At 39.1% G+C, this 15,981-nt stretch overlaps 2 protein-coding genes and 1 pseudogene across 4 annotated transcripts; all 3 read left to right on the top strand.

Annotated features, from left to right (window-relative positions):
• The first annotated feature begins 5,126 nt into the window (after positions 1-5,126).
• or42d3 (odorant receptor, family 42, subfamily D, member 3) lies at positions 5,127-6,449 on the top strand. Of its 2 annotated transcripts, XM_073923363.1 has the most exons (2): positions 5,127-5,222; positions 5,350-6,449. In XM_073923363.1, exon 2 carries the CDS (start codon positions 5,379-5,381, stop codon positions 6,357-6,359), a length of 981 nt encoding a protein of 326 aa, XP_073779464.1. In that variant the 5' UTR covers positions 5,127-5,222; positions 5,350-5,378; the 3' UTR covers positions 6,360-6,449. The 2 variants fall into 2 exon arrangements, with proteins under 2 accessions (XP_073779464.1, NP_571822.1); NM_131747.1 differs by lacking the exon at positions 5,127-5,222 and having other exon boundaries at positions 5,379-6,359.
• A 4,400-nt stretch (positions 6,450-10,849) lies between these two features.
• On the top strand, positions 10,850-12,883 carry or42d1 (odorant receptor, family 42, subfamily D, member 1). Of its 2 annotated transcripts, XM_073923364.1 has the most exons (2): positions 10,913-11,021; positions 11,119-12,883. In XM_073923364.1, the coding sequence occupies exons 1-2, from the start codon at positions 10,989-10,991 to the stop codon at positions 12,127-12,129; spliced, it is 1,044 nt and encodes a 347-aa protein (XP_073779465.1). In that variant the 5' UTR covers positions 10,913-10,988; the 3' UTR covers positions 12,130-12,883. The 2 variants fall into 2 exon arrangements, with proteins under 2 accessions (NP_571823.3, XP_073779465.1); NM_131748.3 differs by having other exon boundaries at positions 10,850-12,883.
• Positions 15,410-15,907, top strand: or2.13p (odorant receptor, family 2, member 13, pseudogene; annotated as a pseudogene).

The following is a 15,981-nucleotide window of genomic DNA, read 5'->3' as shown; positions in this document are numbered from 1 at the left end:
CAAAACACCAAAAGCAAATCTTCCATAAGATTTTTTTAAAGGTAAGGGTTTTCCATAATCTCTTTGTTGTTTGTCCTGAGTACTTTTTTTGTCATTGGACATTATGTATTGTTGTGAGAGAAGGGAAAAGCACGACCATGTGGTATGGTGAAACAATAATATGTGATCACTAAGTGGATATCGCATAGCTGGCACCGATCCCAAGAACGTGAGTTGACCAAGCGGGCATAACAGACAATAAAATATGCTGGGTCCTGGCCCCTCCAGCGAGTCAGGTGGAGGAACTCTCTAAGGTTCACCAGCAGGGAACTTGCTAGCAAAGTGTAATAAGCACACAGGGAGAATAGTGCAGCAAGCGTTTTTGACACTAGATAATTTCCTTCAAATTGACTGGTGCTACCCCCAAATTGGGAGGAAACCTGCTCCACTCATTCTCGTGAATATGTTAGGTGTTTTCCAGCCTACAGGTCTACAGATACTGTATCTGTTAGAGAGTCTGCTAATGCCCAAGAGGAGTGTGCTCTCTTATGGTGTGTTCTCTTGCCCCAGGGTGACAATCCTTGTAATCCAGGAGTTGCATCCAAAATCAAGTGAACCAGCCTTGGTCTGGATACAACACTTCCCTTCAAGCTCAAAAACAAACAAAGAGCTCCTCAAAGGAACTTATGCTCTGGGTGTGATTCACATAAATGTGCAGTGCATGAACCGAACAGCAATTAAAAAGCTGGGTCAGCCTCCTCCAATGGCAGTGCTTGCAGGTTCACTTCCTGGTCCCTGAAAGGAGAGGTAGGAACCTTGGCAACAGTCAAGCCAAGGTCTTAGGATAATGTGTGAGTAGCCCGACCCCAGCGTGGCCATCTTTTCCTAAGGGCACAAATAGCTGACTTAGTTAGCCACTGTTTGTTACGTAGCTCTGGCCATGAGTGATGCAGATAACTTACACGCAGGCATTCCACCTGAGGAATAGTTTCATTCCACCTGGTGACCCTGCCATTGAAAGCAGTGAGGATGAATGAGCTCAAGGCCTGGACAAATAAATGTACACTTCATGCCTGTGTGAGCTGTACATGCAGTTTTGGACAGAAGAAAACAGCTACAGAGAGGGTTTTACTTCTTATTACTTCTTATTAGCCCCCAATATGCACCTCTCTAGCTGGTCCAGCTGCTGAATCAAAGGCATTGTCACCTCCAACCTAATGAAAGCCCTACTTATCATGTCTGACTCAAAGTCCTGGACCTTAGGAATGAACCAGCACTTTCATCCAGCCTGGCGGAGGTGAGCTGTAGAAGAGTGGGATGTCTGCAGGGACACATTTGGTAGATTAACTCCCACTGTGATCCTCAGACCTGCCCGAGGGCTCATCGACTTGCAGCTTTTCATCCAGCAGTGCATGTCCGGTACAACATCTTGAAAATTACACATTGGTAACCATTTTGCTCTTTTGTGAAATCAGCTTTCTTACTCTGCTCATTTGTGACCCAGTGAAATGGCCAGAGACAGTAGCAACAAAAAAACTCAACTGCCACTGAATGCATTTTCACTCCACTGGATTTAGGAGAAAAATTTATCTCTTTTTGCAAGAGTCGCGTTGCAGAAAACAGGTCTTCAGATGCACGAAAGCTTTGATGCTAAGTCTGGTGTGTTGCTCTGTAGATATACCTTATATACTCAAACGATGGAGTGGTTGCACCTGTGGAGCTGCACTCGCCAATTTTATAGGCATTTCATTGGCCCTTTTTATACATTTGTGAGTTATTGGTGATCTTGTGATTCCCCAATCTGTCAATAATTACATAAATTATTGTGAGTAACTGAAGGGGACACTATCAGTCTCTGGAAGATTATGGAGGCCCTGTGGAACACGACCCAATAAGGAAAGGATCCAATAATGCCAGTGGCAACTGGAATTGAGAAAGATGTTTTTTCTTTGACTCAGGTGTGAGATGCACCTGCCAGTATCCTTTTGTAAGGCCCTGGGTCGAGTTATATTGGCTCCACTGAGCCTGTCAAGAAGTTTGCTCCCTTGGTGCATGGAGTGTCCTTTAAAGCAGGAGTTTTCATTAAATCGTTACAGACACTAATGATGCTGTCAGGCATTGATTCCTTCACTGTCGAGCTGAACCAGATCTATGGGATGCTTTAATAATCCCAAGTCTCAGCATCTTTATATCCTTTTCAATAGCCAGCCTGTGAGTATCTGGTACCCAATAGGGTCACTGCCAAATAATGACACCAGGGAAATTAGTTTTTTGTGGTGAATATTGTTTTTCCACTTTGGTCTATCACTGATCACATCCAAGCGACCAATAGGGGGTGTGGAGTTCATTTTTTTTTACATGGGTGTCAGCTGCTCTTAAAGGGAGTCCAGCTCCTGGATAGAAAACAGTAGATCCCTGCTCTGGGGGAGGTATTGCTATAATGTAGCAATTTTGAGTTGAATATCTTAGAACCCCTTGGTTCATGAAGCTTTCTCTTAAAACATCCTCAGCACTACCCCTGTAATTCCCCCATCCTGATCCAGAACATCCACCATCGAAGTAGGTGCTGTCTCAGGCAGTCTGTGAGTCCTCTCTCCTCCATTCCTGTGCCTAATTCTACCGTAAGCTATCTTAATCAGAGCAAAACTATGACGTAGGTAACAGGGAGATTTTAGCCATCAAATTGCTGAAGGTGTTGCTCCACTGGCTAGAAGGGGAAATTCATCTTTTCAGAATCATTACAAAACACAGGAACCTCCAATACATCCTTGAGGCTAAATGCCTAAACCCCCGCCAAGCTCACTGGGCCCTCTTCCTGACCCGCTTTAACTTCCAAATCACCTATCACCCCTGATCCAAGAATATCCCTGCAGACACTCTATCATGACTAAGGTTTCTGTAAACTTAATGAAAGCTCCATCCTATGGGGTAACAAAAGAGATATCCAACATTCAATTCAATTCATGTTAATTTATATAGTGATGTTACTATATAGGTTGTGTCCAGTTTTCAGAGTTAAAGTTCAGTTTAGTTTACTTCAGTGTAGTTTAAATTTCACTGCTGAATGTCCAAACAATGAAGAGCAAATCCATCGATGCGCAGCTCCACAAGCAAGCAAACCAAGCAAGCCAGTGGCAACAGTGGCAAGGAACAAACTTCACCAATTGATGAAAAAGATGGAAGGAAACCTTGAGAGAAACCAGGCTCAATTGGGAGTGACCATTTCTCCCTTAGCCAAACTATGCAGAGCAGCAGTCTAGGCGCCGGAGATTCGAGATGCCACCCTCTAGGAGCCAGCTCCTCCAGAGTGTCCAGAAGGAAAGATCTACATGCCTTGGCTCCAGCATCAAGCCTTTTTGGACACAGCTTACCAATCTCCAGGCTCGGCAAGCAAACCCTCTTGCTCCTTCAATTTTTTTACTGATGGCCATGTATGCACTGTGATACAATCAGGTACGTTCAAAGCTGCTCAGTTTGTGCCATGTCTAGCTCTTTCCGTCAATTACCCAGAGGAAAACTGATACCACTACCCATTCCTCAGAAGCCCTGGTTCCACCTGGGAGTGACTTTATCACAGACGTCACTAACTCAGTAGGTAATACCCATGTCCTGGTCATAGTTAATAGTCTAAATCCTGTAAATATGTCACACTGAAGTGTTTACTCACTGCTGTGGAAACAAGTGAACTCATATTCCATCGTTTTGGTCTCACTGAAGAGATTGTGTCAGACCAGGGTCCTCAAATCATTTCACATGTCTGGAAGGTTGGGTGTTTCATTTACCCTATCTTCCGGTTATCATCCACAGACGGCCAGGCTGAGAGGAAGATCCAGAATCTCGGACATTACTTGAATGAACAACACAGCTGGTGCAGGTTCCTCCTGTGGTCGAGTAAACACAGAACTCTCTCCATCAGCATACTACTGGCCTAACACCCTTTCAGTGCATACTCGAATATCAGCCCCCGCTGTTCCCCTGACACAAGAACTTCAATTATGCTAGATTTGGAACAGCACCCATGTACCAACCCAAGGATAGAGTATGGCTTTCCGCACACAACATACTTATATGACTGTCTATATTGGTCTCCTTGAAAAAACTCAGGCAAATTCATTAAGCTTCAGCTTCCATCCAGGTACCACATTTACTCAAATTTTTTTACATTTTACTATTAAAACACTTCTCTCCTTCTGCCACAGACAGCCCTGGGGCTGAAGCTGAACCTCCTACTCTAGAGGTCCTCGACCTGCCCCACATCTGCTTTCCTTGACTCTAGGCATCGAGGGGGCCGCCAGGAATACCTCATTCACTGGGAGAGGGTATGGTCTAGAAGCACGATCCTGGGTAATTCGAAACTGAACTTGACCTCACACTTCTACAGGAGTTCCACAATAGCCAGATTGACCTGCCCCTTGTGGTCGTGGCCTCCCTAATCGTCTCAATAGGGTTTCGGAAGCTTCCCCTGAAGGAGGAAGTCAGATAAGATCCATATACTCCTGCCTCTGCACTTTTGTCAAGAAACTACCTTGTTGTTCTACTCACCCCTCTGATTGTGTGACACTGAGAGGGTTTGGGGGCAATTGAGTGTTGTCATGCCCTGACATTTTTCTTTTCTAATTCTTACAAATATCTTAATTTTTGTTTTAGCACAAACTGTGCTATGATAAAACGAAAGCAGCATGTATGTATATGATGCTTTATTTTTGAGAAAAATAGGGATATGCATGGCTAGTCAAAACACATAAAAGACAGAAATTAAATTCATAAATGTTTACTGTTGTTCTCGATTGCTTGCAGGCCACATTGAGAACACACACAGACATCCTTTACTTTAGTCCCTGAATTATCAAGAGTTGTCATAGTGGAATAAACCAACATTTACTCTGGCATAAGCTTTTGCCCACACAGTCTCCCATTCACACACTACAGTCAATTTAGATTCACCTATACCGTAAATCTTCAGACTATGGGGGAAACCGGAGCACCCAGAGGAAACCCACAGCAACCGTGCTGGCCCCACATTGAGAGAAATTGTATTGGTTACATCATTACATCTCTCTTTCTCTCTCTCTCTCTCTAGAGATGAATCAGAACATATATATTTGGTTTCAGTAATACAGACAGCCTGCAGTCTTTGTGATGAGAGAATAAGGACTGGGATTTCCAGCAAAAAAACACCCTTTCATTCAAAGAAGCTCACAAGTATTTAGACAGATGCTGTCATTGTTTGCTCAAACTAAATCGTATGTATGCAAACCTGTTTTAATTTTTCATTTCAACTTATATGAAGTGTTTTTTTAATTTAAAGCTGTAGCTACAGTTCTGAAATGACAATCTGAACAATTGCTTTGTGGTAATTTCTATTTTCAGCTTGCACAAAACACTGGGGAAAAGTTGCTATGAATTCTGTAAATGCAAGTTTTTACCAGAATATCTCTATTATTCGTCCTGAATACTTTTTCATCAGTGGACTTTCAGGTATACCATTCAGCAATTATTACTATATATTTTTATTTGTGATTTATTTTATATCTGTAATTGGGAATTCTGTAGTCCTTCTCATTATAGCTGTTGACCGGAGTCTGCACAGTCCAAAATACATTGGTGTGTTTAACTTGGCCTTGGCTGATATTGGTGAAACTAATGCACTGATTCCTAACATGATGAAGACTTTTCTGTTTGACTCACAGTACATCTCCTATAACGCTTGTTTGGCAAATATGTTTTTTGTGTTCCTCTTTAGTTCTGTACAAAGTTTCACTCTTGTTGCTTTGGCGTATGATCGCTTCATTGCAATTTGTTTGCCATTAAGATATCATGCTATTGTCACTAATACTAGTATGATTTTAATTTTCTCTACAATATGGGTATTTAATTCTTCTGTGGTAGCCTCTATGGTGTCTATGATACCTCGACTTTCATTCTGTGATTCCAACAAAATACCAAGTTATTTTTGTGACCATGGACCATTATTTAGGTTGGCTTGTAATGACGCCAGGTTTAGTGAGTTTTTTGCTTATTTCATCAGTGCTTTGTACATTACCATGCCACTGGTCATTATTGTCCTTTCATATCTACACATTTTTGTTGCTTTGATCAAGATTACAACTTGGGAAGGACGGTTAAAAGCATTGAAGACCTGTGTGTCTCACCTGTTGTTAGTAGGAATATTTTTCCTACCGATATACTGCACATACATTGCACAAGTTTTAATTCCTCTTACAACTAATGCCAGAATCATTGGCACATCTCTGTCGTATGCCGTTCCACCTTTGTTAAATCCTATTATTTATGTCTTTAACACAGCTGAAATCAAAGACATACTTCGAAAAGTGTGCAAAAAGAGATTGACACCGGTTGGTGGGAATATTTCCAAATGAATGTTTGTTTTATCATTAATTATATGAAGATTGCATGCTGGGGTTTAACAGAGGTATGTATCACAAAAGAAAATAATCAGAAAATATAAACTTTTTAAAGAAAAAACTAATTATTATTTTATTTTCACCGTATTCTTGTAGTATCAAATTATTTCATATATATATATATATATATATATATATATATATATATATATATATATATATATATATATATATATATATATATATATATAAATGTGTGCTCTTTTGAATATTTATTCAACTGTTATCTAACCTTTGTTTGTCAATCCAGCTGTTTAAGAGTTTGTGTTGTTCACTGAAATCAAGACAGGAAGAAGACAGCAAGCATTTTGACCTTTTTAACATTTCTTATTTCAGTAGACACATCATAAAGGGTTATCCATAATAAGTTTCAACCCTGTTTTTTGTTGTATTTTCTACAAAATCCCCATATATCACACATGTAAATCAAATCAAATCAAATGTTGGTCTAAGACATATAGAATAAAATATATTGTAAATTATCTACAATGTTTCTGAAAATGCCACATGTACGTGATTAAAGACTCCTAACATGTTATTTATTGATGTCTAGTCATAAACTTAAGTAGGTGATATTTAACTCTGTGTAAATAAAAGCTTTAATGTGCAAATCAAATGATACCACCTCCCTCTTTAAACTGTCAGTGTCTGACAGTCTGTTGTTTGTTAGTGTAACTGATCATTAAACGTCAAATTTTTAATATTTAAAAGGATGTCATAATAACTGTTAGTAGCTGTTATATACCTCATAATAAATACATTCAGTTTTAAACAGAATGAATTTTGATTTCCTTATATATGATGGCTGAAATCATGATATCCGTGCATATTTTTTTGGGAAAATGTGTTCATCCGCTTGTTAAGTGGTGACGTGTTTGTGACGTATGTAATACTGTTTCCGGGTCCAAGCCGCCATTCATTTGAGTGAAGAAATCATTTGTTTATGATCATGTTTTATTCCTATCACACATTAAAGTTAATTTTATATAAAATCATAGCGTACACAACAATCTCTGGGCTTGCTGCATAACAAATACCAAAAATTTAACTATTTTAAAAAAATGAATCACTTTCTGGCCATTGGATATTAGGCATGGACATTTATACTGCGATCGTGATTTTCGAAAGCCTTAAATCGCTTTGTAAACGTTTATTATTACCATTTCATGAGTCTCCCCATTCAGTTGAATAGAGCGCTTGGACCCGGAAACCGCTTCGCGTGACGTCACACTTAACAAGCGGATAGGCAGTGATGTTTAATAACACATAACTAAATATTACATATTGCAGTTATGTACAGCAAAAGGTAGTTCAAAATAGTAAAATCCATCAAAAAAAGAGGTTAAGGGCCTAGCCTTTATGCTAGAAGTCAGTCTGTAGACTGAAACCACATTAGGGAATTGAAAGCAAAGGTGGAGCCAGGATGGAGCTGGAAGTCCAGGGGCCTCATTTTCCAAGAATGCATGAAGGTTCTATATTAAGTTCTATGAATAAAATTTAGAATGTAAGTACAAGAAAATTAAGATTTATTGGTATTTAAGTGCAGGGCGAGGAATAGTGACAAATACAATACCGGACAATGAACTGACGCAACTTATGGGTATAAATAACAAGACATGATTAAACTGATAACAAACTGGGGGGGGGGGGGGCAACACGTGGAACTAATAGACACTAACAAACGGCAGGAAAAAAAACTAAGTAATCACATGACAAAACACAAGCACATGGAACACAAGTTATGGGAAAGACCTAATTATGACATTAACCCCCCTTCCCCTCTCCCCCACCCCCCCGGCGCGAGAGCAACAGAGGATTAAGCTGTGGTTCAGGGCTATGGTAGAGACTCTGAAGGAGTGAGCCTACCTTGAGCCTTAAGCCCCGTTTACACTAGTGCGTTTTAGTTTTAAAACGGCATTTATTAATAAAAACGATCCGTGTCCACACTAGCGTTTTACCCAGCATTTCTGAACAGCTCTCCGTCCACACAAAAACGCTGAAAACGCACATCATGTGACCACACACACACTCTCGGGCAAGCGCTGCAGCCTATCTATCCAGATGAGAGCTCTGTTAGTCGGACAGCTCATCAAGCATCTCCCGCTGGATCTAATCTCACTATATTTATTAAACGTGATATTTCATTCATCTTGTTGTCTATATCTAAAGACATATTCCCCGACTTTGGTCATTGTAATCCATTAATTGTTCTCAGGTAACGTGTTTTGGCCAAGCGCAAAGATACTGTAAGTTAATAATTAATGTAACCACATACATTCTGTATATTGACTGATCGCTTGCTTTTATTTCCTACAATGTATAAACTTATTGTATGTTATACTTTTATAATGACCATTATCGATTATTAAAACTGATATTCAGAAAAAGAAAGGGTATGTTTTGTATTTTCACTGAAATTGAAAGTAGGCAGTTGTTATAGGCTCCGTTTTGTTATAAATATCCGCACAGTGAAGATGACGGTCATAAATGCAGCACAACGCCTCAACATTTCTGCTTTCTGTTAAATTGCTAATATCAAAATGAAAATAGGCAGTTCCTTAAATCATGTTTTCATTTTATTGTTGAGAAAGTGAAACAACATAGCCAGGGTGATGTGAATGAATTTATAAAGTACACTGTTCCCTTTGAAGATTTACCCATGTCCTCGGTAGTCTGTTTTCCATATCAAACTGAGGAGGGGGAGACTGCAGCCTTGATCAAACTTGCAAAGTCTGAACTTACGAGAAGAGGATGCAGGACTGAACTGTACTGTTAGGCTACTTAATATTGAGGAAAAGCCCCAATCAGAGAGGCGAATGTCGGCAGCTCCACCTCCGATTTCAAATGTCTCAGTTTTCCCCATCCACACTGAGACGCAGCAGCAGTGTTTTAAAATAAAAACGGCCTCTTCAGCGTTTTCAAAACGCTCCGTTTTCGGCACTCGAAAACTCTGGCGTTGTATGGACGGGTGGCGTAACCCTTGCAAAACTTATGCGCTTTAAAACGAAAATGCATTAGTGTAAACGGGGCCTTAGTGTTAGAGGGCCAAGGTGCTCTGTAGCTCAGAGGCTGGAGGCGAGGACGAGGAGTGGAACCATCCATATGGCGATGTTAGCCGGCAGATCCACAGAGAAACCTCTCGACGTGGTGAATGAGGTTGAGGGAGGGTTTGATGCCTATCATAACTCTGAAGTTTATGCAGTTTGGGGAGAGTGGGGCTAAGAGAATGCCTTTACTGTCTAGAAAACAGCAGATCTGGAAAAGAGTATTTGATGTCTGGGAACAGCGGGAGGAGTTGAAATCACCCCAGCATCTCGGGTTCAAGAGGCAGTTCACCCTTAGAGGTGAAGAGGTGGGAGGACTCTCATGATGTCCCTCGATGTACACCAGGACTCCCACAATTGGTGCAGTTGTTGGCTCAAGCACTTCATCAGACATTCTGCTGAGCTCCTCCTCCTCAGTGGTATGTTGTTCTGTCACTCTTGATGGTGATGGCTCTCCATCTGTGTTGGACTCAAGTCCTTCCTGCAGTCGGATAATGGTTGGCTGGCCTTTGGATCAGGAGTGGTAGCGAGGACGTCTTCCTCAGCTCAAATGGTGAATAAAAATACGTGCCTCGCCAGTGTCCACTCCACATATGCGTCGAAATTGCCTTAAGGACCATCTTCAGGGGATGGTGCTCTGCAGACAGTGTTCAGGCTGGTGATGTAAAACCCGCAGGGCATGTAATCTGGATAAGCTGGTGGTGTTGTTTGCTATAACTTAGAACTGTCAGGAATGATCCTCAAAACTTTGTACTCCCTGCTCCAGCAGTTTGAGAAAAAAATTCTGGGAGGGGGTGGGATCCATGGAAAACGTGGGGTAGGAAAAAGAAACACTGAGGGGCAAAACACTACAATTTATATGGGGGAAACAAACACCACAACTGTTTTTTTGTTGGTCCGGTATTCTGTCACAGTTGCACTTTTTCAGCAATTCTTGTGAAATGAGGATTATCAAAAATGCATATATTTATTTCCTAAACACCTACATCAAGAACAAGAACATGGAAACACAGGCAGGACGAGGAACAGTGACAAATACAAAAACGAACAATTAACTGACACAACTTACGGGTATAAATTACAAGACTTGACTAAACTGATAACAAACAGGAGTCCAACACATGTGGAACTAAACTAACAAATGGCGGGAAAAAGAACAAAGGAATCACATGACAGAAAAAGACAAAGTAAATACTTAATCATGACAAAGGTAGCCTACATAATGTACATAATCAATGCTGATCTTAACTGTGTACAAAATATATGTCAGTGACACAATTAGTAACATTTGCAACAAGTTAGTATTACATCATTGCTCTCTCTCGCTCTCTCTCTCTCTCTCTCTCTCTCTCTCAAGAGATAAATCAGAACATAAATTTGGATTCAGGAACGCAGACAGTCAGTGATCTTTGTGATGTGGGAAATTAAGGACCAGCATTTGCAGCTAATAATTTTCATTTACAGCAACTCACAAGCAATCAGACAGATGCTGTCATTTTTTGCTCAGACTAAAAGTTTTGTTTGCAAATCTGTGATTTAAATGTTTTTGTTTTTTATGCTAACTTTTTTGAAGGTATTGTATTAGAATTTAAACTGTAGTTACAGTTTTGAAATGATCTAAATGATTTCTTAAATGTTGCATATGGCTTTGTGATAATTTCTTTTTTCAGCTTGCTCAAAACATCAAACGAAAAACCGCCATGAGTTCTGTAAATGCAAGTTTTTCCCAGAATATCTCCATTGTTCGTCCTGAGTACTTTTTCATCAGTGGACTTTCAGGTATACCATACAGCAGTTATTACTATATTTTCTTATTTGTCGTTTATTTTATATCTGTAATTGGGAACTCTGTAGTCCTTCTCATTATAGCTGTTGACCGGAGTCTGCACAGTCCAAAGTACATTGGTGTGTTTAACTTGGCCTTGGCTGATATTGGTGAAACTAATGCACTGATTCCTAACATGATGAAGACTTTTCTGTTTAACTCTCAGTACATCTCCTATAATGGTTGCATGGCAAATATGTTTTTTGTGTTCCTCTTTAATTCCATACAGAGTTTCACTCTTGTTGCTTTGGCGTATGATCGATTCATTGCAATTTGTTTACCATTGAGATATCATGCTATTGTGAATAATACCAGTATGATCTTAATTTTCCTAGCAATATGGGCATTTAATTCTTCTGTGGTAGCCTCTATGGTGTCTATGATCACTCGACTTTCAATCTGTAAATCAAATGTAATACCAAGTTATTTTTGTGATCATGGACCAATATTTAGGTTGGCTTGTAATGACATCAAAATTAATGAGTTTTTTGCTTTTTTTATCTCGATTTTATATCTTACCATGCCAATGGTCATTATTGCCCTTTCATATCTGAACATTTTTCTTGCTTTGATCAAAATCACAACTTGGGAAGGACGGTTAAAAGCATTGAAGACCTGTGTGTCCCACCTGTTGTTAGTAGGAATATTTTTTCTCCCTTTACTCTGCACTTACATTGCACAAGTATTGCTTGCTCTTACTCCAAATGCCAGGGTCATCAGCACATCTTTGTCATATGCTATTCCACCAATGTTAAATCCTATTATTTATGTTTTAAACACAGCTGAAATTAAATATATAATTAGAAAATTGTTTAAAAGGAGACTGAGGTCAGTTAGTGATAACATTTCAAAATGATTTTGTTCATGCTGGGGTCTGTATCAAAGTAAAAAAAAATGTCAGTGAACAATATGCTGCTGAATGGTCTGCTGAAATATTATACTGTTATCTAAACTTTGTTTATTATTCAAGTTGATTTCAAGTGTCTGTGTTTCTTACTGTTATCAAGACAGGTAAACAGGAGAATAAACTTTTTGACTATTATTTGAAATCATTGCTGTAGAACATTGACATTTTGTATTTGTTTAGGCACATCATTCAGTGTGATCCATTTTTGTTTTTATATTTTCTGCAAAATCATAAGATATGACACATTATTTGTAATTCATTGATTCATTCACAAGAGTATGTTTGTCTGAGATCTGCAGATGTAAATTTAGTCTGAAAGAATCTTTACAATGTTTGGGATGATGCCACATTTGTGTGATTAAAGACTTGTGTATTGTTAAAGATGCCTGTTCTTAAATTTAAGTAAATGTTGTTCAATTCTGTGCAATCCCCTGATTTGTATTTTCAAGTATTGACAAATTTCTCCTACTGTTTATACATGCTTATTGTATAACTATAATATAATAACTGCAATTACTTGTTTAACTTTTTATTACCACCTCAAAAAAGGTCAGTGATGCCAAATGTATAAAACTAAATCGTTTTTCTTACATATGCTGGTTGAAATTATGTAATATCTACATATTTAACTACTTGAGTAAATTGTGGTTAAAAACAGTCATGCTTTATAATTTGTAACTAAATATTAAATATTGCAATAATATGTCTTATTTAAGCAAGGGTCTTATTCATTAACTGTGCATACAGGCTGTACGTAAGCAGTGCGTCAGCCAAACTTCATGCAAAGTGGTATTTTCCAACATGTACTTATAAGTAGAAATGTGTGTAAATATAAGCACATCTCAGAGTATGCACAGAACGTTCTGGCTGAAAAGCAACAAAAACCCATTTTAAAACCCATTATTTATAAATATATCTACATATGTCCAAGTTTGCTTTAATTAGCATATAAAACAACATTAATCAATTATGTAATTGCGTTATGGACAATATCTGTCTTTAAAATGACAGTATTTCCAAAATTAAAGTGTTTATTTACAATGATTCCAACTCAATCCACCTTAAACCGTTTTACATTTTTAGATTTATTCATTATCAAATCCAAGTGTGAAAAATAAGACCCCAAACAAGTTGACTACCCTACAGAAACCAAAAACACAAGCGTACTGGAAGAATCACATACTTCCTAGCTAATCAGCTTTAAAATATACACAAATAGATTCACAAATTGTTTTTAAAACAGTAATCCATTTTTTCTATTAAGTTCTGTATGTCACAATTGGACCTTGAAATCAAGTCTCTGGTGTAGTGACTTGAGATATGTACCACTGAGCCACAGGGGCAGTAATGTTGGACCCCAAATGAAACACTCAAAGTGTTTATTAATAAAATTAGCCAACATAGGTTATTCTCAGATTGAGACATGCAAAAAAATGTTTTAACAGACAAACATAAAAAAAAAAAAAACTCCACAACGAGAGAAAACAACAGGCAAAACAAAAGTCTTACTAGGCGCAGACCTGGATGACTATTGACCGCAAGACAGCTCATGGAGTTCAGACTCAAAAACCTAGTGAGATACAAAGAGACAATCGCAATTTAAAAACCCTGGCTGGAAGCAGTCGCAGGTGATCAGAATAAGGTAAATATGAACACATGAGGAAGAACTGAGGTCGAGGGGGCCACTAGGTCCTGTAGGGAGAAGACAAGACAGGTTTTAATAATGAGGTATGAAATGTAAGATTAGTTCTAAAAGAATGAGGAAGAAATAAATGATAAAAAACAGGGTTAACAGGAGGTTCAAAGGAGAGTGTTTCTGGCTTTCCTCCAGGTTAGCTGACAACGTTGGACGAAGTATTGGGCTGTAATGCTCTGAAATCATGGTTCATTAGTCTGCTTGGTTGAAGGCAACTTGGACCGGGGAATGAACCAAGCATCCGAAGAAAACTGGTTAACAACTACCAGTCATCGTGTACCACGATGACAATGTTGCCCTGGTAAGGGGGAAGTCTTGTAATAAATTCCAATAAAAACCAAGGCCTGTGGGGAAGAGGTAAGGGATAGAGCAGATCCTGAGGTTGCTGATGTTTACTAAAAGCTTTGTTGGAGGAATTCAAGGGTGCGGGCGCTACCTGTGTGGGAGGTCAAAGGAAACTCATGTCCCCACTGATAGACTTGAGCTCAAACTGATCGAGGAACATACTGGCTACTCAGTGGACCACTGCTTGGATCAGGTTAATTGGCCTGGACTTTACACTCCACCTGTTCCGGATCCTATATAGAAGGAGCAACAATCCTTGAACTAGGAATCTAGGAACTAGGTCTTTGCAGTGTCTCTGGAGAGTAGGCTCGGACAAGGCATCTGGTTAGGGATTCTTAGTGCTGGTTATATGTAAGTAAGAGTGTACTGACATCTATTAAAAACAAGGACCATAGAGCCTGCCGAGGATTCAGCTGCTTTGCCTGCTGGAGATATTCCAGGTTCTTATGGTCTGTACGAACCTGAAAAGGATGTTGAGCCCCCTCAAGCCAATGCTGCCACTATTTCAGGGCAAGTTTCATGGTGAGCAGGTATTAATTGCCCACATGGTAGTTGTGCTTAGCATCAGACAGGCATCCACCTCCACCACAAAGGGTCTGTCTTGGTTTTGGATAGAGAGAATGGGAGCAGAAGTAAAGTGGTGCTTGAGATTCAGGAAGGCCCCCGCTGCCTAAGGTCGTAGCTAATTTTGACTCTTCCTCCCCTTGTCAGTGCTGTCAAGGGAGCCACCGCAGAAATGAAATTCTTAAACATTGCAAAGCCCACAGAGCGGTATACCTCCTTAACTGTGGAAATGGGCAGTTGAGAACAGCCTCAATATTTCTAGAGTAACTTCATCTCCATGTTACCAGGGGTGACAATGAACCCAAGAAACTGTGTCTGGCCTACATGGATCTCAGATTACTCAGGTTTGACATAGAGAAGGTTTTTAACAAGTCTTTGGTGAACCTTGCTGACATGCGCCTCGTGCTTCTCCACTGACTTAAATATTATTATATCGTCCAACTACACAAAGACAAATATATTGAACATGTCCCAATTTACCTCGTTAATGAGTGCCTGGAGCATGGCAGGGGCATTGGTGAGGCCAAACAGCATCACAAGATATTTATTGTGGCCCGTGGGGTATTGTTAAATGCCGTCTTTCATTCATCTTCTTGCCAGATTTGCATGAGATAGTAGTGAGTGAAACTCAAAATTTGTGAGTTTTTTTGCTTTTTTTGTCTCATTTTGCTTTTTTTATACATTATGCTGCCAATGGTCATTGTTGGCCTTTCATATGTGTATATTTTCTTGCTTTGACCAAAATTACAACTTGGGAAGGACATTTAAAAGCATTGAAGACCTGTGTGTCTCACCTGTTGTTAGTAGGAATATTTTTCCTTCCTGTATACTGCACATACACAGCACAAATTATGCTTACTCTTACTCCTAATGCCAGAATAATCAGCACATCTCTGTCATATACTATTCCAGCAATGCTAAATCCCACTATATATGTTTTAAACACAGCTGAAATCAAAGATATAATTAGAAAATTGTTTAAAAAGAGACTGAGGCCAGTTAGTAAGAACATTTTAAAATAATTTTTTCACCAATTATATAAAAAAATTGCATGCTAGGGTCTAACAGAGGTCTTTTTTACAATAAAAAATAATAATAATGTCATTGAACAATGTATTTTTTTCCTATCGTGTGCTGCTGTCTTCTGAAATCCAATACTGTTATCTTAAGCTTGTTTATTAATCAAGTTGATTTCA

The sequence above is a fragment of the Danio rerio genome, chromosome 15 (genome assembly GCF_049306965.1).
Source record: "Danio rerio strain Tuebingen ecotype United States chromosome 15, GRCz12tu, whole genome shotgun sequence".
Lineage (NCBI taxonomy): Eukaryota > Metazoa > Chordata > Actinopteri > Cypriniformes > Danionidae > Danio > Danio rerio.
This window is presented reverse-complemented; position numbering and strand designations above follow the sequence as displayed.